Genomic DNA, 24,025 nt, shown 5'->3' with positions numbered 1-24,025 from the left:
TTTCCTTTTGGAGTTCTGAAGGCAGGAAACACATGACTTATTCACAGCACCAATCTCTTGGTTAAATGTCAAGTGTAGGGTATGTGGAAATAATGCCCTGTACAAATCCTAGGTTTTGCCTGTAGGAGACAGGGTATTCGGCAGATGAATGGCACTTGGGACAATATAATTTTCAAGGGATGCACTTGGAAGCACTGTGCTCAGGAAATGTGGGGCCATCTCAAGATGGCTGTGTGTAGCATGAGTTCCAGTCATAGTGGTGTCTGCAGGTAAGGCCAGGGTGAGCGATCCAGGTTGCCAAGCCTTTTAATTGGGGCTGTGGAGGGGGAAGTGCTTTGGGTGCTACCTCTGTCCCCTCAGCAAAATCTCTCTGCTCCAGCCAATAGGAGCTGAGAGATTTTGCTGGGGAGTGGGGGCCGTATGTGAAATGGACCAATAGGAGCTGAGAGATTTTTCTGGGGGCGGGAACAGCACCTGAAACCCTCCACTCTCCTCCCCCAGTGGAGACAGACACCTGGAATAGCCAGCCTATGAGGGCTGCTGCTGCTTAGGTAAGTGCATCCTGGCCAGAGCCTGCTTGGACACTGCTTGGCAACTCCCTCCCAGGCCAGAATCCTCTCCTGCACCCATACTCCCAGACTCTGTGCCCCAGGTCACTACCCCGTCTTCTCCAAATTCCCTGTCAAACCCCACTCCCTCTCCTGCACCCAGTGCCCTACCCAAGCTCCCTTCTGCACCCAGTCGCCAACCCAGACCCCACACCCTCTCCACAGAAAAGTGCAGCCCCTGACCACCTACCTAACTCTCCAAGTAGCACCCCATCAAAAATTATATCCCACCCCTCAGGTCAGGGACGCCACTTCTTCCATCCCTGTGTTATCTTGACATGACTCACTTTCCTTAGTGCTGGTTTTCTCTGGTCTGGAACCAGCAGGGAGAACCCATTCCAGTCCAGAGAGTGGCCTGGAGTGGAGAAGAATGGCTCCAGGCAAGGAGGTGGGATGGCAGGGCTGAGGAGACTCAGCTGTGGTGGACCCTCAGCCTGTCAGAAGTGGACTTGGGGACAAAAGGAACAACAGGGTGGGGAGAGAGGTTCTTGTGTTTGCTTTTAATTCCACCTCAGACCATACACTGCAAGGTCACAGTAGCTCCAGCTTTTATATGTTAGAAATGCACATGGTTCCCTGCTCCATCACGCTACTAGGGAGATTCTCTTGTGCTGAGATTCTCTGAGGCAAGTGCCTCTACCTGGATGTTTCATGCACTGTCTCCAGCTGCTTGGTCTGGCACTCTGGCTGCAAAGGGAATGGACTCCTAAGAATTTTTGCTCCCAAAGTGGGGTCACAGTCTGAAGGCTGGAGGATCAGAGACCGTCTTTCTGAGAGATCCCGCCCCCCAGCCACTGTTCTGGGATTTTGCTAACATGCCTAAGATTGGCTCCCAAATTAAAAAGTTGTGGCTCTTGTCAAACTGTTTACTCCACAGCTGGAAAGAAAATGCTCATCGAATGAGGAGGCTGAGCTGTGATTAACAAATCCACTCCTCACCAGCATGATGATGGATAGTGCAGGCGTGAGTACCAACAGCAAGAGGTCTAAACTGAGCCTCCAGGGGACAGGAGCTGGAAAGGAATTTCTATGAGGAATGTTCGAAACAACATGATCTGAGGATTCGCACCAGATAAAAGCCCCCGGACAGCTCAGGAGACAGCAATGACAGCACCTGAGTCCAAAGTCAATTGGAAGAGCTCAGAACAAAAGCTTTTTGGCCTCCAGATGTGAGCGGTTGCATTGGAACATGCTGTTCAGAGTCTTTATTCAATTTCAAGAGACAGATTTTCATTGGGGCTGAAATCGGAGCTAGAACAGAGTGTTCCAAGTCATGACAAATGAACAAGGGAGCTGCTTAGGGGGGTGGTGAGTGGCAAGAAAGGTTTATTTAATAATGGGAGAAAGGCAGGAACACAGCCCAGTGTAACAAGGAGGGATTAATTCAATTAACAGCACAAGACATGAGTTGGAAGAGCAGTATTAACTGTAGCTGTCCAGCAGGCTGCAAGGTACAGGTTAATTTTCCCTATTCACAAGAAGTTTACAATATTGATCCCTTGAGGACCTAATGAAATATTAAATACACCACACACAATACCTCCATAAGTAAAGCAGGTCTGCGATTAGATTAATTTCATCAGTGTGGGCAGCTGGACTGTTGTCAGACATGGACTAGAAACTTAGCCAAGAAATCAGTGTCTCCACAACATACACCTCTTCTCCTTTGTGTGGTGGGTATTTTTTCATTCTGGCTCAGTAAGTTCGAGCTGCTGAGGCCTGGTCTGCAAGCTAATTTTGGAACTAAAGCCAGCTTCAAACAGTTCTGCAATCAAGGGGTCAGACTACTGGTGGGACAAAGGTAAATCCTGCCCCACTACGCGGGAGTTGTGGGAATGGCACTCACCTCTCAGAGGCCATTGCACCTACTGTGCTTGTGGCAGTCATGATGCTGGAGTGCTGTAAATTCACACCCTATCTAATGCCAGTTAGAACCACAGAGATATTAGTGCTGCTGAAGGAGTGGCAATGCTGGCATGTCCTGGCTGGAATGTTTGCTCAACGCCAGTTATTTGTCTTGAGATGTATTGGCTCTTACAGTTTCCCTCCCATGAAAACCCCAAGTGTAGCAGAGCATAAGAACCAATTGTCCTTTTTCTGGACAGAACACTGACGTGATCAGCAAAGACTGTGATGGAAAAAGAAGGCTGCAACACGCAAGTGGAACCAGAGAATGAAGCAGCAGCCAAATTTGGTGCCTCCAGAGACCAAATGAGAAAATCGGTCAGTGATGCAACTGGGGGAAGCAGAATATACGAGAACTCTCCTGACATCAGACAATTAAGGGCACTCATTGCATCTGAAGTTCCAGCATTTTTTTCTCAGGAGGATGGGCCCAATGGCAGAAAATTCCACCTCTCCCAGAATGTGTTTGAACTAGGTGGGCCTTTCCTGGAGTGATGAGCACCAGGAATCCAATCAAACTTTGGTATCTCATTCCTCAGATTAAAACCAGCCGTGTTGGACATAGATGAGCTGCCGAAGTGTTCCAGTTAAAAAAGGCACGATTAGGATTCAGATGAGTTCATCAGCCTACACAAGGAAGTGCTGATTTGGGAAAAGATATCCTATCAGTCCTGTTTCTCCTTCTCTCAAATGGGAATCATGACTGTGAAATCCTTTGTAGAGTGCTTTGAGTATGGCTGATGTCAAGCACTATGTAGAGGTAGATGGCAGTTTTATTGTTATCTGCATCCTGTTTAACTCGATTACTTCAGTGGCTTGTTCTTCTTGAGCACGTCTGTTTTTATAGCTGTCGTAGCTTCAGGTGGCAGATCTGTTCTTTTTAAAGTTGACTTTTTTATGGGTCAGAGGGTTTGGCTGACCTACTCCATGTCCAGCTGTTAAATTTCACTAAGTCATTATCTGACAGTGAGCCGGTAGTTAAGCTCCAGTTGCATTTAAATTTGTGTGTGTGTGGAGACATGAGTGGGAGCTAGAAAATCCACATTGTTTGGAAGGAAGAAAAGGATCTACAAAGGTTAGAGTGTTATTGTGTGTCATGGTACGTGTGTGTTGTGTATGCTTGGAGAGATGTGAACTAATTTGGTGCCCCTCTTCTCACTTCAAAGGCCTCATTTGGGGGCTCTAGCTGTGACGGGCTAAGCTGTGGAGAGAGAGAACTTCCCACAGACACACATGGGAGCTCTTGGAGCAATATTTTCCTGTCCATTAAAGTTGCCACTTTTTCCTCATTTTTCTTTTTCACTCTGTCATCTGTGCTACGTTACTCTGTCTCCTTCTGTCATCTCCCTTTCCTTCTTTTCTGGTAATCTGCTGCTAACGCTTTTGCTCAAGGGCTGGCTTTCAGGCTAGAATGCATTTTGGCAAGTGGGCCCCTCAGTGTGTTTCAGGCAGGATTTGAAATGGACAAGGGCATTTGGGGAGGTAATACGGGGTGTACTTTTAACTGTGGTGATATACGGTGGAAAAAAGAGCTTCTAGAGCAAGGATGAGGAGCCTCTGGTCTGCGGTCTGGACTGAGGCTTGCCTGGGTCAGGCCCATGGGGCTGGGGGCTCCTCTTCCCAGCATCTGGCCCACTGCTGGTGGGAGGTGTGGAGCCCCAAGCTTGTTGGCTGGAGTCAGGCGAGCTGGAGCTGGAGCCGGAGCCAGACCACAGGCTCTGTCTGGTGAGGGCAGAACTGGTATTGCTACTCCTCTCCATCACCCAGCTGAGGGAATAGCAGAGCACTGCTGCCTGGAGAGGCTTTTTTCCAGGGAGCGTTTCTACATGCTGCTGTTACTCCAGCTGGGACATGGCAGTAAGTGCCCCCCATTGCCCAGACGCCCAACCCAATCCTGCACTGTCCTCCTGCCTAGACCCCCTAACGCCCACCCTGCTCCTGCACCGCACCCCTGCCCAGACCCCCACCCTCAGCTTGCTCCTGTACTCTCCCTCCCCCAGCCTTCTCCTGCACCCTCCGTCCAACCCAGACCCCACACCTGCTCCTCAGCAGACCCTTCCTGCACACTTCAACCCTGAACTTCCCACCTCAAGTCCCCAGAAAAATAAATCTGGCCTGAATCTCCGTCCCCTGCCCCCCCAACCTCTTCACCTACCTGTCTGTGGTGCTGGCGCGTGAGGGGAGTGAGGTGTCTCAGTTGGGGGCACATTAGTGAGGGTTTTGTGGCCCCTGTCCCAGAAGAGGTTCCCCACACCTGTTTTAGAGGGACTGGATAGAGATATTTTTTTTCTAAAAGATAACAACAGAGAGTGCCCTACCTCAAGGGATGATTGATAAAACAGAAGATCCTTGTCTGCCTTTACCCGCTACATTGCAAGTTCATTTCCCCTATTAACTTCCCCTGCACAAACCCAAACTATACAGATAAAACAAAAGGGGATTTGGGGAGTTGATGGAAAGGTACGTTTTAGCACTTCCAAATCAAAAAGACCATTTCCTCTCCTTCCAAACACAGTGCTAAAATAGATAGTTAAACCAATGAAAGGTGCAAGATTAGATAATCTCCTTCAGATCAGATGTAAATCACAAGTTAATTATATTTTCATTGTTTTTATTCCTATATTTTGTTTTTGAAACATTGGTTTCATCTTCAAAATGATCTGGATAAATTGGAGAAACGGTCTGAGGTAAACAGGATGAAGTTTATTAAGGACAAATGCAAAGTGCTCCACTTAGGAAGGAACAATCAGTTTCACACATACAGAAATGGGGAGAGACTGTCTAGGAACGACTACAGCAGAAAGGGATCTAGGGATTATAGTGGACCACAAGCTAAATATGAGTCAGTGAGATGCTGTTGCAAAAAAAAAGCAAACATGATTCTGGGATGCATTAACAGGTGTGTTGTTAACAAGACACGAGAAGTCATTCTCCCGCTCTACTCTGCGCTGGTTAGGCCTCAGTTGGAGTATTGTGTCCAGTTCTGGGCACCGCAGTTCAAAAAAGATGTGGAGAAGCTAGAGAGGGTCCAGAGAAGAGTGACAAGAATGATTAAAGGTCTAGAGAATGTGACCTATGAAAAAAGGTTGAAAGAACTGGGCTTGTTTAGTTTGGAAAAGAGAAGATTGAGGGGAGACATGATAGCGGTTTTCAGGTATTTAAAAGGGAGTCATAAGGAGGAAGGAGAAAACTTGTTCTTCTTGGCCTCTGAGGCTAGAACAAGAGGCAACGGGCTTAAACTGCAGCAAGGGAGGTTTAGGTTGGACATTAGTAAAAAGTTCCAAACTGTCAGGGCGGTCAAACAGTGGAATAAATTGCCAAGGGAGGTTGTGGAATCTCCATCACTGGAGATATTTAAGAACAAGTTAGATAGATGTCTATCAGGGGTAGTTTAGATAGTACTTGGTCCTGCCATTGGGGCAGGGGGCTGGACTCGATGGCCTCTCGAGGTCCCTTCCAGTCCTAGGGTTCTATGATTCTATGATTCAGAGCAGTCTTTTGTGAAGGTGTCAAAAACCAGCTGGTGGTGCTGTTCCAGGTCATCTGCTCTTGCAGCACCAAAGCGTTCATCTGGGGAGGCTTATCTGCCTTGTTGAAACTGAACCCAGAGGTGGTTTACCAGCTGGCCCCAAGGCCCCTTTCTTTCCCATCCCTGCCTGTATTCGTTTTCCATATCTATAGTCTTAAAAAAGGGACAAAACTCCAGCAATCCTGTGCAACAAATGAGGTTTCAAACTGGACCCAAAGCATTGCATCCTGTAGTCACTTGTCCAGCCAGTGATGGACGGCGAAGGTCCAGAGCCTTAAATTAAACTCTGCAAGCCTTGTTGTTGATTGTGACAATTTGGTCAGTGTCTTTGGATGCCGATGTGGACAGTAGAGCCCTTCAATGCGTGCATTCAATTTGTGTGTCTTGGGTTAACACAACATTGAGAGGTGAGGAGCTGGCTCCTGGTTCCAGGCTGCCAGGCACCAGCTCCCCAGGATTCAGAAGAGTGGGGGAACTGGCCAGCTGCTGCACTGGTCTGTTTCCCGACTCCTGTCGGGGTGGCAGCTGAGAGCCTGACTCTTGGCTGCTGATGCTGACAGGAGCAGTTTCCCTATCTTATGCTTTCCTAAGAGAAGTGGGCAGCCCAGAGACAGGCTCTCAGCTTCCCCCCACTCACAGGAGACAGGAAACTGACCAGCACTGCTGCAATGTGCTGGTCATTTTCCCAGCTCCTCCCAACTTGTGTGAAATTTGAGTTACACAAGGTTGTCCAGGAATACAACCTTTGTGTAACTCGGAGGTCTGCTGTATATATCACAGCACAAAGGAGGGTTTGACTGCAGTAGCGATAAGTGCTATGCATGTATCTCACTTTTTTGACCAGTGTGTGTGGGTCTGTTCATGTGTACCGGTTAATGTATGTGTATATGGCATTAAGAGCTTCTCTGTGCATGGGAATGTGTGTCATTGGGGCCAGCTTGCTGCTATTTGCTGAGGTGTGTGTGTGTGTACACCTTTCTGCAGGGGAGTGTGTAAACCCTCAATTTTGTGTCTGCGTAAGTGTGTGTGTATCGCTGGTTGTAAGTCCATCATTACGATGCTGATGCTGACCCCTTTCATAAAGTGCTTTGAGATCTAGCAATGGAAATTTAGCAGAGGTTGCTATTATACATTTGCTTATAGTGGGACGCTGTGTGTGAGTATGGGTGTCTTCACATCACAAGGGATCTTGGATCAGCATGCGTGTCTTTCTCTCCAGGGCAGGAAAGTATTGAAGGATGTTTGTCTGAGATCTTTTGGGTATTTCTTGTGTCAGTATTTCTTGTTTTCCTCTCGCGTAGAGCTAAAAGCAGAGGAAGGAAATGTCAAACCTGTTACGTATGCAAACGTGCTTATGTTGGACCGTGTGGTTTGATCTCTGATCACATGCTGGTAACTCCTTTGCAAGTGCGTGTAGTATCTCAGTAGTGCTGAAATACACTCGTGTGTTAGTGCAGGTAACAAGTCATGTCCTTGTGATCGCTTGGAGGCAGGTGTGTGTGTGTAAGTGTGTGTGTGTGTGTGTGTGTGTGTGTAAGTCTCCACCTTTTTTCAGCTGAGGCATAATTAGCTGGGTTCTCGTGTTTCAGGACAGACTGTCAGGCAGCTGCTGGATTGCTAGCTCAGTTGTTAGCCTCCAAAACAAAGCAGTGCTTGTGTTTCACATCCTCGCTGTGCAATATTCACTTTGACCAGGCAGCTTCCGAGGGGGGATAAAATATAAGACTTTTGTCTGTGATGTTCATGTATCATTTTGATATGCCACTTACATGAGATTTTGCTTTTTCCATCTCATCACTGGAGCTGATTACTTAGTGTAGTGGTTTTTGTTGTATTTTCTTTTGTAGGAAGCAAGTGGAGAAGCTGAATGTTTGCAACAGCTAAGAAGATGATTCCTTGAGTCCTAGAGGGTTCGGTCAAAGGAAGAAAGGGAGAACATGATGATGATCCTGAGAGGTGGCAGGACATAGCGAAGAGCGCTCTGATTGCCAACAGAAACCCAACAAACCACACGTGACTATAGTGGGCAGCACACTTCAAAAACACATCTGCAGGGCTTTCAGTTCTGAAGGGGAAAGGGTTTCTCTGTATGAGGTTTTTCCTGGGGCCAAATCTGTCGGAGCTCAGTGGACCACTAAAGCGCTTTTGCATTATTCTGAGCATGCTGAGAATCTGCAAGGTTTATCCTGTCTGCTGACACCGGCAGGCCCTGTACTCCAACTTTCTTCCCTGAAGTGGGAAGGGGAGCAAGGTAAGCCTCTGGACAACAGCTGGCAGCAGAGTGCCCTTCAGAACCCAGACTGATTTGGGGTGCCTCAGTGGCTGTTCGCAGCACTGCAGATATGGACACTGAGCTTCTCTGGCACCTTCTTACATTGGCCCGGTCAACCTCACCATGCTAGTATATGGGACTGAAGGCTTCATTTGGGATGTAGCTTACATCATCCTGGAACTGGTCATTGCAGTGCTGTCCATCTTGGGGAACATCCTGGTCTGCTGGGCCGTCTATCTGAACAGCAACCTGCAAAACGTCACCAACTACTTTGTGGTGTCTCTGGCTGTGGCCGACATAGCCGTGGGTGTGCTGGCCATCCCTTTTGCCATCACTATCAGCACTGGCTTTTGTGCCTTCTTCTATGGCTGCCTCTTCATTGCCTGCTTCGTCCTGGTTTTGACTCAGAGTTCCATCTTCAGCCTCCTGGCTATCGCCATTGACAGAATCATCGCTATCCGAATACCCCTCAGGTAAGCCCAGAGGCGGTGGGGGCTGGAGTGGGGAAGAAGCCCAGAAGGAATGGGCATCTCTACAGTGTCCTAGGTGCTGTGATCCAGGGGGAAAAGAGAGTTAAAAGGGACAGTGCCACTTTCACTGTAATCTGAAAATGCTATTTAGATGCCAAACTTGTCCCTTCCTGCTGGAATTGTTGCATGTTGCATTTCTATTCCTTGTCCCACGTAAAAACCCGAGAAGTCCTGTAAGACCCATGAAAGCTCTTTACCTCATAAATAAAATGGCTAGTCTTTGAGGTGCTACAGGATTTCTTGTTGTAAGCTGCTGAACAGGGCTACCCCTCTGAGACAATTGTTTCCCATAATATATGTCCATGGAATTACCTGGATTCTACCTAGAAGCTTATGTTCTGCACTGAGACAGACTCATAACTAACTCTAATGATTGATTCTGAGTTGGACCAGACAGTGCCAGAGGGATCACTGTGGGAAAGCGAAGCACGAAAGGGAGGTCACAGTGGACAGCAGGGGCTCTGTCTGGTGGCTGGAGGTGTGCTGTTACAGTGAAATTCTCAAGGGCCAGCATGCAGCTGGAAGGAGGAGGAAGGGGGGTGCTTTAACACTATGCAGGCCGAGAGGGAGAGTGCACTTTTTGTTAATGTGATCAGGAGGATCCAGAATGGATCAGGTGCAGCATTTTTAACAGAGGAGGCTCTTTGGAAGAAGGCTGGGTCCAAATCCGTCCCGCAGGTGAGCACCCCACACACTGCGTCCTTTGGCAGGGAGGGATCTTCCAAAGCAGAGCTTGCTGCTGCTCTGTGGACAAGTGACCAGATTCACATAGATTAGGGGGATATTTTATCTGGTATGGGAGAACTGCTGCTATCTGATCATCATAGTCCTGCAAGTACATGCGCCAGCCTGGGGCTCGGCTGTCACCTGGTGCGGTTCAAACCTTGTTTGTACTGGGCTTACTACAGAGTGGGTAGCTTTGTGCAGCGGCTCACTGACAATGCCTCTTGAGTAATTTCTCAGGCATTTAAGACACAGAGGAAGCCTGTAAATGAGCAACTCCCTCCATTCTTCAGCAAGGGCAACCTGGAAGGGGGCAGACCTGGCTGTAACTGTAGTGACAGCTCTGTATCATTCTCTCTCCTCCTCTTCCTCTTTCTTACCCCTGCTCCCCCCAGCAGCTTGTTCTGATGCCCTCATTTTGAGGAGAATGCTGCAGCTGCAAAGGGAAATTATAATCACTCTTGCTTCTCATTTGCCACCCAGAAACTCCTGTGGTGGCAATTGTAACCTAACCCTGTCCAGTGTACATGGGCTGCTCTCCTGCCTTCTCTTCCCCTCCTCTGCCATTCAAGCACCGTGGAGGGCTGAAGAAGGGACCTGATGGAAGCAGCTAGGCAGTGGGGAGAGATAGTGAGAGCCCTGGGGCAGCCACATTCAGTATTGCAGCCGACTGTTTGATGAATTAAAACAATTTGTTGCCCCTTTGGTAATTCTTGTGACTTGTACCTAACGCAAATAACAAGATAAAGGCTAATTTCCAGGTGTTGGGCTGTTTCAGCAATAAGAAAACCCTTCCAGGCCTGTTCCTGGCTGCTTTCTTTTTGTCACCAGAAATGCTGCAGGTTTTCCACTTCCTTGTAGACACTTGCTACAGCAATGAGAAGAGTTCTTCTGGTACTGCAGGTAATCGCCCCTCTCTGAGGGGCAGTACCAATGTCAACAGAAGAATTCTTCCATCAACCTAGCACTGTCTACACTGGGAGTTAGATCGGTTTCTCTGTCTCTCAGGAGTGTGGCTCTTTGACACCACTGAGCAACATAGCTGGGTTGATGTATTTTTTTGGTGTAAACCTGGTCCCAAAGGTGGGGAAGGCTAGGCCTGCTGACTGTTCTGCATAAGAATAAATCTGGCTGCACAATCTAGCAACAGGCTTCTGATTTCGTAGACCAACCAATGAAGTAGGTTGTAGAATGGCTGATGCATTTGGACTGTGCTGGAAATGCCACAGAGAGAGGGACAAATCTGAATGAGCCTGAATTATTCAGTTATCTCTGTTAATAGTGTATCAGATGATTTTGAGCAAATTTACCAAGGAGCAGAAGGCTTGGAAGGATTCAGTTAGTATCAGTAAATGTTGATTTAATTGTTCATACAAACAGATGAGCAAATATTTTGATCTGTAATACACAAAATAAGAAAAAGGCTGCTTGAGAACTGATTAAGTTTGATTTAAGGGTACTTACTTGGCATATTTTGACGTGTAATGTTGTATTAATGGTTTATAAAGCTTTAGCTTTTTAAATGTCAACGTCCCCTGTTATCTATTAATTATTGCCTGTCACATACACCCTTTTTTCACATTTATGAAACTTTAAAGCACTAAAAAAAGCTGAAAAATAAGCATAGATGTTTTCCATCAAAATCTAATTCTGCCAAGTGTACATATAATAGAAACATTTATATTTTCATGTAACCAATAGAAGATGAAAATATGGAATACAGGTTGAACCTCAGTAATCTGGCATCCTCAGGCCCTGACTGGTACTGAACAAGTGAATTTGCCTGACCACGGGATGTCAATATTGTCTAGCAGAATTGCCAAAATTTCCACTGCTTGGGTTCTTAGAAGATATTTAAGAGTAAATGAGCGCTAAATACCAGCACAGAACACTGAGAGCCAGGACTGGTGGCTGTAAATAAACTTTATGGGATCACAAGAGATGTGGCCACACCCATGATAAGTGGTTGTGGGGCTAACTAAAAGCATGCTGGATTATGGATGTTGCCAAATGAGAAAGTGCTGGACTAGAGAGATTCAACATGTACCTAATTTCCTCTGCAGCAGAACTTAAAGTTAGTGGAAAGCCTGAGACACCGGCATGCTTGTGAAAAGCAAAAGAATGCAAAACATATAGCAAAATGTACAAGCAAGGATGATGACAACAGCAGGTCAAGCCACGCTGAATTGGTTGGGGTCTCATCCCCCAAATTACACTGGTCTAAGGCACAGAAGTGTAAATATATAGCTTTGTACAAGTGTCCATTGAAGGTTTAGCACAGCGGTTCCCAACTTTTCGAGATGGCGACCCATTTTGACAATTCAGTACGACTTTGTGACCCAAGTCAATTCAAAACTGGGGTAGGGTGCTGGGAGGGAGCTTCTGCCCAGGAAAAAATTTTTTTGTAAATCTTGATTTGCCCCTCCCTGCCCCCGCCTCCAGGTTTAAACCCCTCACAGCCCCAAACTGCCCCTCCGCCTCCAGGCTTAAACCCCTTGCAGCCCCAAAACACTCTCCCACCTACCTCATGAGCGCCACTGCTGCCCCCTGGTGCTCTTTTGCCAGGTGGCTGTTGCTGCTGCCGCCACTGCTTCTTCTGCATGGCTCCCCACAGCTTCTACTCCCTTTCCCCACCTGCAATGTGGGCAATTCCCTGCCCTGCTGTGCTGAAAGGGGACTCAATTTAAATGCTTTAATGGTTGGATCCCTTCAGCTGGCTGTTAAACCTATTAAACTGAATTCAATTTCAGTGTGGCAGGGCAGGGGCTGGAGTTGGAGGAGTGAGCAGCAGCAGCAGCAGTGGGAGCTGCAAATGGCTCCTTAAAGAGCCACATGTGCCTCAGAGCTGCCCAGCTGGTGACCATTAGAAAATCTAATGGTGACCCATAGGTTGGGAGTTCCTGGTTTAGCATGTTGTGATCCAGAAGGGCTAGAAGCTGAAGGGGCATTTTATCACTGGAAAAGGGAGAATCGCAAGATTTAATAGGATACTCAACACTTGATTCTGTGCCTCGAGGCATCTAAAAGTTAGTCCTTGAAATCCCATCCTTATTACTAGGTTGCAAGAATTAGAATTTTATTTTTATAATTTTGACGGATGGGGATGTTTAGTTTTTAAGCCTTTTTCAAATTTATTGATTTACATGTTCACAATTGCAGGAAACTCAGGGTGGATTAGAAAACAGTTATTGACAGATGTTGAGATTAAAATTGTTAAAGCTTTATAATTGTTAAAATACAAATTATCAGCATCACATGTCAAAACATACAAAGTAAATATATGTCAACTGAACTCCAAATTCCCAAGCAGGCTGTTTCTAATTTTGCCTGTTGCTTAACTTCAGTGATTATAGATGGAAATGTGTTTTTTCATTAGGCTGTACATGGTGAAATATTTATAATAAAAATCAAAGCCTTTTAAGCCTAATTATTATGTCTAGGGAAGCTGTTTTATGCCACTTTTAGAAGTTTCTAAAATGTGTTAATTATCCTTTTCTCTTCTTTTGAGATCTTCACAGTGGCGCTCATGGTGCTAAGGGAACCTGGCCTGTTGCAAGTGGAAGGATGTTAAAATAGTACCAGGCTTAAAGTTAAGTATGTGAGCAGTCCCCTTAGGCCTATTCACATGCTTAAAATTTATCACATATGTAAACGTTTGCAGGACTGGGGCCACAAGGTTTATAGTCTCCCAAATGTATCTGCAAAACCGTTTTTAGTGTGGTATGTAACAGTTTCACAGGGATGTGATAAATTTGGCTTTTGCAGGGTGTTGTGCATCTGAGTTGTGAAGGTGCTTTTAAAACCGCCAGTTCTGCATGTGAATCATTTGAGATGACCTGCATGGCTTTGCTGTGGCTTTGACACTTGACTTCTGGATGGCCATGTTGTTCACATGTGGATTAATAAAATCACCCTTTTAAAAAATGTCTTCTGTCCCTTATCATTCTGAAGACATTCTCTGCAGTGGGAGCTAATGCTGGGTTATTCAGCAGAAGGCTGGTCTATCCAGCTTTTTATACCACTATATTTTTTTAGACTGTAGATTTGGAAACCAATAAAGTTGGATCGCAGCCCTCTAATACAGTAAACCCTTGAGTTATGCGGGGGTTGCATTCCTGCAACCCCGAGTAACTCAAATTTTCGCGCAAGTCGAGGGGAGATGGTAACCAGGCTGCTGCCTGGTTCCTGGCTCCCAGAGTGGTGGGGAGCTGAGAACCAGGGAGCTGGGAACTGGGAAGCTAACCAGCCATGAGCCGGTCAGTTTCCTGGGTCCTGCAAGCCTAGGGGAGACGGGAACCAAGGTTCCCATCTTCCCACTGCTTGCTGGACCCAGGAAACTGAAGAGCTTGTGGCTGGTCAGTTTCCCGAGCTGCATAAGCAATGACGAGAGGGGAACGAAGCAACAGCCTGATTTGGGGCTGCCGCTGGGGGCTGGGCAGGGAGCCCAGCCACTTCCCAGCAGCAGGGTTGCTGGGACCCCCCCTCCCCAGCTGGGGACCCCGTGGCTGGCTCTGCCACCCAGGCGCTGCCTAGCCAGCTTTCAGCCGCGAAGCTATGGAGTCCCTCCACTGCCCCCCCACCCCCACCCACGGCACTGCCTCCCTCACACCTCATCTTGCATAAGTGTGAAATTGGCGCATTTCAGGTGCACATATCTTGGGGGGTTACTGTATGGGCGCAGTTAGAGGACATAAGTGGTACCCTATTACATTATTAAAATAACCTACATCGGTATGAGCACTTTATAGCAGTATAACTGTGCCCACACAAGGGGAGCTCTTCCAATTTAACCATTTTGGTAACAAATTGCACCCAATCAATACAAAAACCTGTATATAGCTTTGTGTACAAAAGGGCCTGTGTGTTCCCTTTTCAGCTTGTCTTCTACAATCGCAATGGTAAATGTTGTTGACTCTGTTTCTCCTGGAAAAAACTATGGATGAATAGACACCAGATTTCAGACCTCAGACATGATGAGAAAGCGACGCCCAGTTAAAGGAAAGGGGAAGTGATGTTTAATCTGTTCAAAATGTCCTAAGTAACCCAAACATTTGACAAGCAACTGAAGGAAAATATCCTTAAAGGTTCAACATTCCTGATTTGTCTGAAAGCTGGGTGGGGAAAACACACACGCTTGGTTATACAGGTTGAACCTCTTACATCCGGTACTCTCTTACTGGCAAAATCTGTGGTCTGGCAGGATCACAGATGTTGCAAGGCCAGAAAGTCCTGGGGCTGGGGCTGACCAACATCCACTGAGCAGGGGCCAGGGCCAGAGCAGAGGCCAGCAGCTTGGTCCAGACTGTAGCTGAAGCCCCTGCCTGTCCTGTGGCAGTGTGGGGCTGGAGCCAGAACCCTTACCTGCCATAGCCCCATGGCAGTCCCAGGAGCGTGGGGACAGGAGCCAGAATCCAATAATAGCTCGGGGGAGCTCAGAGTCTCAGGGGAGCGGGTGGCTGTTGCCACCTGGACAGAAGCCCTGGACTTTCCTGGTATGGCAAATACTGTCATGCAGAACCTGTCAGGTCCCGACCATGCCAGACCAGGGTGGTGCAACCTGTAATTAAAAAAAAAAAGTGTCAAACCAATAATTGATGAATTTTGCTTAAAGTAGCCCACAATTTCTAAACTTTATTTTAAAAAAAAGTTGAAAGAAAATGCTGCAAAATCAGAAAAAAAAACTTTAGGAAGTTTGTCAAAACAAGTAGCTGGTGATGTAAGGACTTTTGCTTTAGGCTAGAAAGTTTGTCAGGTTTGCCAGTTCTCCTGGACTGGACGGACCAACACTGTTGACAGTTTGCAGAAATGTTGGTGGTGCCCAGAACCCAGGTTCTGAGCAGGAGTTTGGGTGCCAGGTGCAGGCTCTGGGCTGGGGCAGGGGATTGGGGAGCAGGAGGGGTTGGGGTACAGGCTCTGGGAGAGAGTTTTAAGTGCAGGAGAGATCTGAAGGGTCAGGCTCTGGGACCAAGTTTAGGTGCTGGGTGCAGGCTCCGGGCTGGTGGGGGTGGAAATGGGCAGTGCTTACCTGGGGGAACCCCCCTGTGGCAGCAGCTCCTAGGTAGAGGGGGGTGCTCAGTGTGCTGCTGCCCACAAGTCCTGTTCCCTGCAGCTCCCATTGGTCTCAGGGGCACTCAGGGCAGAGGCAGCAGAGACACCCCCTCTCAGGCTGTTTTAAATCACCCAAACCTTAGGCCAGGAATATTCCTGGTGCTTAGGTACCACAGAACCATTAAACTCACTGCCCATTTCTCAAATTACATTTGGCCGGCATGTTGTCCCCATTCTCATTTTATTTGTGAGAGCAGTTGGGTGAGGTAACATATCTTGGATCAACTTCTGTTGATGAAAGAGACATGCTTTTGAGCTTACATTGAGCTCTTATCTCTCTTCACCACATTGGTCTAAGAGAAGATTTCATCTCGTCCACCTTGTGTCACTAATATTCAGGACCAGGATGGTTACAGCAACTCTGCAGACAACAAGAGAAGAAATCCTTCTATTTGTGATGATCCCTCATCAACTGTAATAACAGGCTGTCCAGCAAATTGTTCTTCCTATTCTGCTTTGCTCTTGGATAACTTAAATGGGCAAGTAATTGTGGGCACCCCTTTTCTGAGGATTGCTGAAACAGTCACTTAAAAGCTGTTTGCAAGGTGTTCCTTCTAGCTAGCATTGAATTTGCAACTATGAACTCATATTGGACTGAACATCACTTTTCACCCACACAGATTGAAATTCGTTGGATGTAGTGAGCCTGTGTGAAAACCAAGATGCTGAAAAGTCCTCTTTAATTCCCACTTGAGTCGTCCTGTTGCTAATCTTGGAGCTCAGATGTGGAACAGAAGCTCACACTTGATAATTTAACCCTAGGCAATTAAAGCAGCTGCTGAAATGTCTGATTTTGTGCTTTAACTCCCATGTTTTGGAACTGAGCAGTTGGATCTGCTCTTAGCTGTCCCTAGATTCACAGCCTTTTTTCTGTCCCTTGTTTGTATTGCCTTCCCTCCTGGTGTAACCTGCATTGGGGCAGATGTTTTCACACCCTTTTGCTGGTGTAGAATGAAGCACAGCCCCATGGGGAGTGAGTGTATTTTGTTTCCTCATTTGTACACTGACCCTCAGCCACGTGCAAGTTACATGGGCAGAGCTCACTGTCACAAGGCTTGTACAGTCTGGAACATGTTCTAACTTGGAGTATCACTTCCTGCCAGAGTCACTACTTATTCCCCAGGAATGGTCCCACTGAAATCAGTGGAGGTCAAGCCTCGCAGTAACTGCTGGTAGGATCAGTCAATTCTGATAAGCTCTTCCAGGCAGAAATTTGACTTTGACATGCTCGGATCCTGTGCCCTCTTGGCTGCCACATTCAGGACCATTGACAGAGTGCAGAGGGGACAACAGTCTTGGCCCAGCAATTCAAAAGGGCCTAAGACTCCCAACCACTGCAGCAGTGGCCAGAGCCCCAGGTCCTTTACATTGCTGCTGAAGCGCTGGAGAGCCAGCTTTGGGCAGTGTTAAGGGGTGTTTGAAGGGTATAACGTAGTCTGCGGGACACGCTGCCCCAGCTCCACCGCTTCCTAGAGTGCAGAGCTGCCCCCCCCGACACCTTGCCCGGGGAGCAGCAATGCTGTCAGCCTGGCTGTTAATGATTGTACTTCTGTGCCTGTAAAAAAAAAAAATCATATTTGGTTCCCATCTGGAAGGCCCCTGGCTGTGCTACAGCCATAAACCCACTCTGTGTAATCCTTCAGTCTCCACAGACCTGAGCTCACTTTCTTATTAGGTTACAAGATGTCACGATGTTCTGACCCTTCCAGAATTGTGGTGAACTTGTTTTGTTTGTTGGTAATGCGTTTTCATCTTTCTCTGTCTCAATGGATTTATCAAATAGGGCATAATGTTACTTCCCCCCGTGTGGTGAGGCACACATCAAACCTCTTGGAGATCCCTGAAGGAGAGACAGGATCGAAGGGTCCACTTCTATACTGATTAATTCTGCTGCCAGATCAGCACTCTAGGGCAGTACAGCAAGGAGGCTGCTTGGGTTAAAAGCTGCTTGAGAAGCCTTAAAGCCCATTGCATGGAAATCCCCAGAGGGTATGAGCGTGGGGAGGCAGGATGTCACTGGAGCTGCAACAAATGTATTTTTAGCGACAGGGAAGGGACCTCTCCAGCCGTGGGATAACAGCTGTACAATTTCAAAATTCCTCCTGACAAAGACATGGCCAATTCTAGGGGATTTTTTTAAGCTTTAGGTGCCATCTGCCAATCTCTTGTTCTCTGTTTGTGATTTTAAGTACAAGTTGCACCCCCCTCATCCAGCACCCTCAGGAACTGACCGGTCCTAAACGAGGGAATTTGCTGGATGAAGAGACGTCTCCCTTCCCCACCAGCCTGCTGCCCCTCCCTGCTTGTGGCTCTGCACCCCACTGGGCCCTCTGTCTCCACCATCCCCCACCTTGTGCCTCTGCTGCCTCTTTATCTCCAGAGTGTCCCGCACTGGCTCCAGCTGCTGGCTCTGTGGAGGCTGGTTCCAGCCGTAGCCAGGCTGCCAGCTCCAGCCCTGACTCTGGGGTACCAGCTTCAGCCCTCACTCAGCTACTGATGCAGCTACAGCCCCGGGGCCTGGGCTACAGCTCCGGCTGGGCTGCCTGCATGGCTGGAACATCCTAAGGGCCAAGGATGTTGCTGGACCAGAGATTGCCAAATTTGGGAAGTGGAACCTGCATACATTTTGAAGCCCAGGTACAATTCCATTCATGTCACTTAGGCTACATCTACATTACCATGGAAGATTAACCTAGTAAGGGTCGATCTTCCAGGGTTTGATTTCACACACACATGTAATGACACACTCAGGGGTCAAAGTTGACCCCTGTGCCCCTCGCGAGGGGCGAAGAATCAGGAAGGTCGAACGGAGAAATGCTCCCATCGACCTCCCCTGTGTAGACAGTCACTGAAGTGAGCCACAGATAAATCGATTTTTAGCTATGCAATTGGCATGGCTAAGATAGCGTATCTGCAGTTGACTTCTATGTGTAGTGTAGACATAGCCTAAGATTTGAATTTGACACTTTCTGAGAATTCACACAACTGTCGTCAGGTTCCAGAGATACCATCTCTATTTCCTAGGTCTGATTGAGTCCTCTCACCAGTTTTTAGAGAGAAGAGTTGCAACATGCTTCTCAATTTTTTGCACAATTTACCACTTTTTATGCTCTTGAAATGCAATTAAAGAATGAATGAATGATCAGCCTGCACTCCCAGCGGATGCCTGACTGTGTTTTCCAAGGACTAGGAACACATCCCAGTTCCCAGTTCTGTTTTCTGGCTGTGAGAGACAAACAGCATCCCTCCTCCCCTTCCCTGCGGGGCTTTCATTTGCCTTAGGAGAGGAGCGTGTGTGGGAAGAACAAGCCCCATTAAGAAAGAGAGTGAGTTCTTTTTTTTTTTTTTTTTCCTCAAGTTTGTTTGTTAAAAGAATCTGACATGGGGAAAGGAGGAGTACAACTGCTGGAGACCATGGGAGCAGCCCATCATCAGATCACGCACGCATGGGGTCAAGTAGTGTGGGACCCAGCACCGGACAGTGTGGGAACTCTGCCATTCCCCTTCTGTGTGAAGTGCTATGAGGGGACAAGAAATTGCACTCAGATGTGACACACTGCTGCAATGTACATTTTCAAACCTTAAAGCTGGCGCATTCAGCAGAGGACTTAAGGCGTATCACATATTTGAGACAGACAGTGGTCTTTTGGTGATGGACCAGTTTCTTACCATGCTTCTGTTTTCTCTCCCAAAACAGCTGGGTTGATTTAATGCTGGAAGCACTGGCCTGAGGGGTACGGTGATACGCTGACCAAAGAGAACAACAAGTCCTGTGGCACCTTATAGACTAACAGATACTTTGGCGCATAAGCTTTCGTAGGCAAAGACCCGCTTCATCAGATCCATGAGTGGGCACCAAAGTATCTGTTAGTCTATAAGGTGCCACAGGACTTCTTGTTGTTCTCGAAGATACAGACTAACACAGCTACCTCTCTGATACATTGACCACAGAGCTCTGGCAAACCCGGTATGTCCTGTTAATCAGAATCCTTGATCTTTGCTCAGCTGAGCCAGCCAGCCATACTGAATTGGGTACTTTGTGAGAGGCATAATTGTCAGTGTTGCTCAGCTGGTGAGGCTGTTTACGGATCCTGTCTCAGCTGATCAGCATTGGGTTGGCATTACTGAATTCCCTGTGACTGCCATCAAAGTTCTACCGTGCTAGGCCAGGAGTGCTGTGATGCCTAAGTGCTGGTACTGAACTAATGGTACTCTTTCTCTGAAACCTTCACCTCTACTCTGTGACATTATACGACTAGTACGGAAGGCTACAGCTTTGTGATACTGGGCAGTTGTACTGTACTCCTGCGACCCTACCTGCACTCAGATAAGGAGTGAGCAATACCATAGTGCAAGGGCACTGAATAGCTATTTCTGTGTTTGGCATTACACACAGATAAAGTTAGAGGAGCAACTCTGTATGTTTCAGTGCCCAAGGGACACAAAGCAGGACTATTGCTTCCTCTGTTTTTTGACAAGCAGGCTCATAAGCACATACGAGCACAAGCATAAGTAAGGCAGAGAAAGGAAATGCTGGTTGGCTTTATTTATTTAGAACTGACCTGGCCTGCTGGCACCCACCCTTCACCACCCAAGAGTGAATGGGACACATTAAGGGCACCCTGTTCAGGTTCAACATCACTCTGGCTTTCACAGCGTTGAGGGAAATGGGCGCAGCAGTGTAGTTCAGTGATGCTTCTGTTAAGCATATGTGGCAAGCTGGAGTGTTCCATGAGATGCTCTATCTCCCATGTACATTCCGTGGAGTTGAGCCACTGGGAAGTCACTTGGGCATCAAACGCTTGTACCAGCGACATTGTTGTAATTCTTCTCTCCTCTGCCTTCCAGGTACAATGGTTTGGTGACCAGCTCGCGAGCCAAAGGCATCATTGCCATCTGTTGGGTCTTGTCATTCATCATTGGCCTGACACCCATGCTGGGTTGGAACAAATGCTCCCAAGGGGGAGCTCAGGACAACGAGTCCTTACCCAACAACTGCAGTGAAAGAATGGTAGCTTGTCTCTTTGAGACTGTGGTCACCATGGAGTACATGGTCTACTACAACTTCTTTGCCTGTGTGTTGGTGCCCCTCCTTCTCATGTTTGGCATCTACTTGAAAATCTTCATGGCAGCCAGACGGCAGCTCAAGCAGATGGAGAACAAGATGGTACATGGGGAACGCTCACGCTCCACTTTGCAGAAGGAAGTCCATGCAGCCAAGTCTTTGGCCATCATCGTTGGATTGTTTGCTGTCTGTTGGCTTCCACTCCACATCATAAATTGCTTCACCCTCTTTTGCCCAGATTGTGCCCGTGCTCCACGTGGACTGATGTACTTAGCCATTATTCTATCTCATGCCAACTCTGTGGTGAACCCATTAATTTATGCCTACCGAATCAGGGAGTTCCGACACACCTTCCGTAAAATTCTCAGGCAGCATATTGTAGGCAGGAAGCAATTCAAGACTGGTACTGCCAGTACTAGGACTTCCACTCATGGTGGGGATGGAGAGAATACCAGCATCAGGATCAGTGAGTATGCTCTAAACATATGCACCAATGGGGAGCTGGGTGTGATCCACAAAGACACTGACATGCAGGTCTTCAGTAAATGCAAGGCAGGTTTGGAATGGCACCGCAATGGGAATTCACTAGACATGAAGGTAAATGGGCATCTCCCGCATCCTTGCAAAAATGGGGACCTCTCAGGTGTCTGCAGGAACATGGAGCTTCTTAGTGAAGAGCTAATTGGCAAGCATGTGTCTTACTCTGAACTGGAGAATTCAACTTTGGAAGCATCTGACATTTCCTGATGATTCTCACAATGTCTTCCTACTGGAAAGTTGTCTTTTTTTTTTTTTCTTTTTTTCTATTAGCTGCTTCTACTCTAGCAGAAAGGGAGGATTAAGTGGAAAAGAGGAGGGAGTCCAGGTCACTACTGGTTAGGGTTTCCGTACCCAGGACTTATGGAAAATCTTAAGAACTAGACTGGAGAAAGATCAAGAGGCACCATATTGGACAAAGGAAGAGGAGGGACACTATATCTGTCAAAGGCCCAACTCAGAGAGACAGCAAAGGTCAAATCTGGCAATTTTAGCATTGGGAGACTGTTCAAGCAGTATGTGTTGTGACATTAGGCCATACTGTGTGTCTGTGGTTGTTCAGCAGTTCAGTGTTTTTACCAACATAAATGAAGTTGCAGCCAAAACATTTACTTCTTCAGAAGCAGGAAGAGGGGGCGGAGCTTTTAACACAAAGGCCTCTGACAAAAGTAGAGGCTATAGCAGTGCCTACTGGGCAGAAAAGAGGCTGCTGTTGCCTGGAGAGTGAAGGGATTCACCTGGTGGAAACTTTCAGCACCTTCTACTCTGAGATTCTGTTTTAAAATCAGCTTTTAAACCTTAATAGAACAATGAGTTCCCGATTTTCCGCTCATGGTTAGATCATTACAGTCTATTGTATTATAGTGAGCTGGGATAGCCACAGAAGATTTTACCTCCCCTGTGTTCCATGGAGAGGGGGTGAAGGGGAGTGAGTTGTGCATAAGTTGCTATTATATTGTCAGTTATGAATATATACAAGAGAGAGTGACTCTGTCCACCACCCCAAGCCTACAGCATCAAACAGCTATATCCTGGCATACTGAGGCAAACTATTTTTGATCCTTCCATTTCACTGAAAGGACAAAGACTATATATGATGATATGGTGGTTTTATTAGCCAAAAGCAGGTACCTGTGTGCTGTGGGTAACAGCGGGGGAGGGGCAGGTCCGTTTAGGAACGGCTGACAGGATGAACTGCTGGCAGTGTTAGGAGAAATAGGAGATGACCACAGGCTAGGTCAATTTTTGTAATGTCTTTCTGTCTGGTTCTTTCTTCTGTCTCTGTACGTTTCCACCTGTGTATAAAAAATATCTATTCATTTCACAGCCTTAATTAGGTTCTCTCTTGTTGGTGAACTTCCATGTCTCATAACTTTTAACACTGTACTTTGTTTTAAAGGCTGTAATTCAACTGAGCCCAAGTTGCTTTTTTGTGTGTTGTATCAAACAGCTCCTAGAATCTGATAAACTGCAAAGCCATGTGTTTCTTTAGTAGGTGGGTGTGCATTATGAATGAATGCACATGTGTACATCTATACCAGTAGAAGTGGGCTATGTGAGTGTGGTTTGAGAGAGAAAGATGCTTGTATTTCAGAGAATTGGAATGCCCCCAGTGCAGCCCTCTGTGATCTGGGTAGACAGTGCATTAGCCTCGCCTGCCTGCCTGATATACCATGGTCTCAGTCTGTCTCAAATACAAGGTACGTAACAGTATGGTGTGTTACAAAAGGTTCTTAAATGTCTTTGGGAGGGCCCCATTAGTTGTGGCTGATGAAGTCAGTCACCTTTAAGGGGGTTAATGAAATCTTTATCCCACCCCACCAGCTTGTATTCTGTATGTGCCATGCATGCTATGAAAAAAAACAAACAAACCCAACAACCTATTCCAAAGATCACCTAAAATAGTTATTACTATAACGCTGATCTGGAAACAAGCCTGATAATCACAGGGCCTTTTGGGGCTAGAGGCAGGTGCCATCAGTCCCACTGGAAAGCTAGGAATCTTTCCTTTCCAGTGATTCATTGTTTGATCCTGAAGCATTTAGATCAAGCATGTCAAACATATGGCCCAACTGAATTTTTTTGCAGCCCTGGGGCTGGCAGCTGGCTTGGGCAATGGAGTACCTTAAATTTACATTTAAATTGAAAATTATTACATACGAGCAAATAACAATGTTACACATCAAATTTTGTGAACTATTAATAACATTATAAAACAATAAAATTCATATTAAGTGTTAAATTCTCAGTTAAAATTACTGTATTATATTCAAATAAGACCTAAAATATTATTAATATACCTAAAACATAATTTATAATAATAAATAATTCTGACTTTCCAACAGCACATTTTTTGGTGTCCCTGAAAGCACTCAGTTTTTGTTTGTGCAGCCCTCAGTAGGCTTTGCGTTTGACATGCCTGATTTAGATATTGCCTCTCAATGCTGTCACTGGTCCAGGCCTGAGCTTTGGCCATCCCAGACCTCAGCTCAGGCAACTTTTTTGGGGGAAGGGATTCAGAAATTGGGATGCGAGAGAAAGAAACCCAGTGCTTATTCTTATTCATTCCTTATTGACAAACTGTAGTAAGGGAATTTCCTATTTTTTGTGCTCCCTGGGTGAAAGGAGGATGGGGGTTGGTATACAACTTGGGGAGTTCAGCAGTGAAGCTCCCAGGCCAGCATGTGTTTTTCAGCAAGTACATCTGCTGACAGAAAGTTACTTCTGCCACCAAAGATTCAGCAAAAT

The 24,025-nt window shown here is 46.8% G+C and overlaps 1 protein-coding gene and 1 long non-coding RNA gene across 3 annotated transcripts in view; one reads left to right on the top strand and one right to left on the bottom strand.

Moving 5' to 3' along the window:
* ADORA2A (adenosine A2a receptor) overlaps positions 1-22,417 on the top strand; it is a 35,717-nt gene extending 13,300 nt beyond the window's left edge. The window contains exons 1-3 of one of the 2 annotated variants that reach the window (XM_075012545.1): positions 7,473-7,499; positions 7,890-8,787; positions 20,524-22,417. In XM_075012545.1, the coding sequence (XP_074868646.1) occupies positions 8,438-8,787; positions 20,524-21,487 (1,314 nt within the window). In that variant the 5' untranslated portion in view covers positions 7,473-7,499; positions 7,890-8,437 and the 3' untranslated portion in view covers positions 21,488-22,417. Of the gene's footprint in view, positions 1-7,472; positions 7,500-7,889; positions 8,788-20,523 lie in introns of those variants that run through there. The other variant, XM_075012544.1, reaches the window with a different exon arrangement.
* The window catches only part of LOC142022563 (uncharacterized), a 44,637-nt gene continuing 35,184 nt past the window's right edge, over positions 14,573-24,025 (bottom strand). The window contains exons 2-4 of the long non-coding RNA XR_012647987.1: positions 22,409-22,572; positions 15,937-16,036; positions 14,573-15,124 (exon numbers count right to left, since the gene is read on the bottom strand). This is a non-coding gene — a long non-coding RNA (uncharacterized LOC142022563). The remainder of the gene's footprint in view (positions 15,125-15,936; positions 16,037-22,408; positions 22,573-24,025) is intronic.

The sequence above is a fragment of the Carettochelys insculpta genome, chromosome 18, assembly GCF_033958435.1.
Source record: "Carettochelys insculpta isolate YL-2023 chromosome 18, ASM3395843v1, whole genome shotgun sequence".
Classification (NCBI taxonomy): domain Eukaryota; kingdom Metazoa; phylum Chordata; order Testudines; family Carettochelyidae; genus Carettochelys; species Carettochelys insculpta.
Note: the sequence above shows the minus strand (reverse complement) of the source record. Positions and strands in the feature narration are given on the sequence as shown.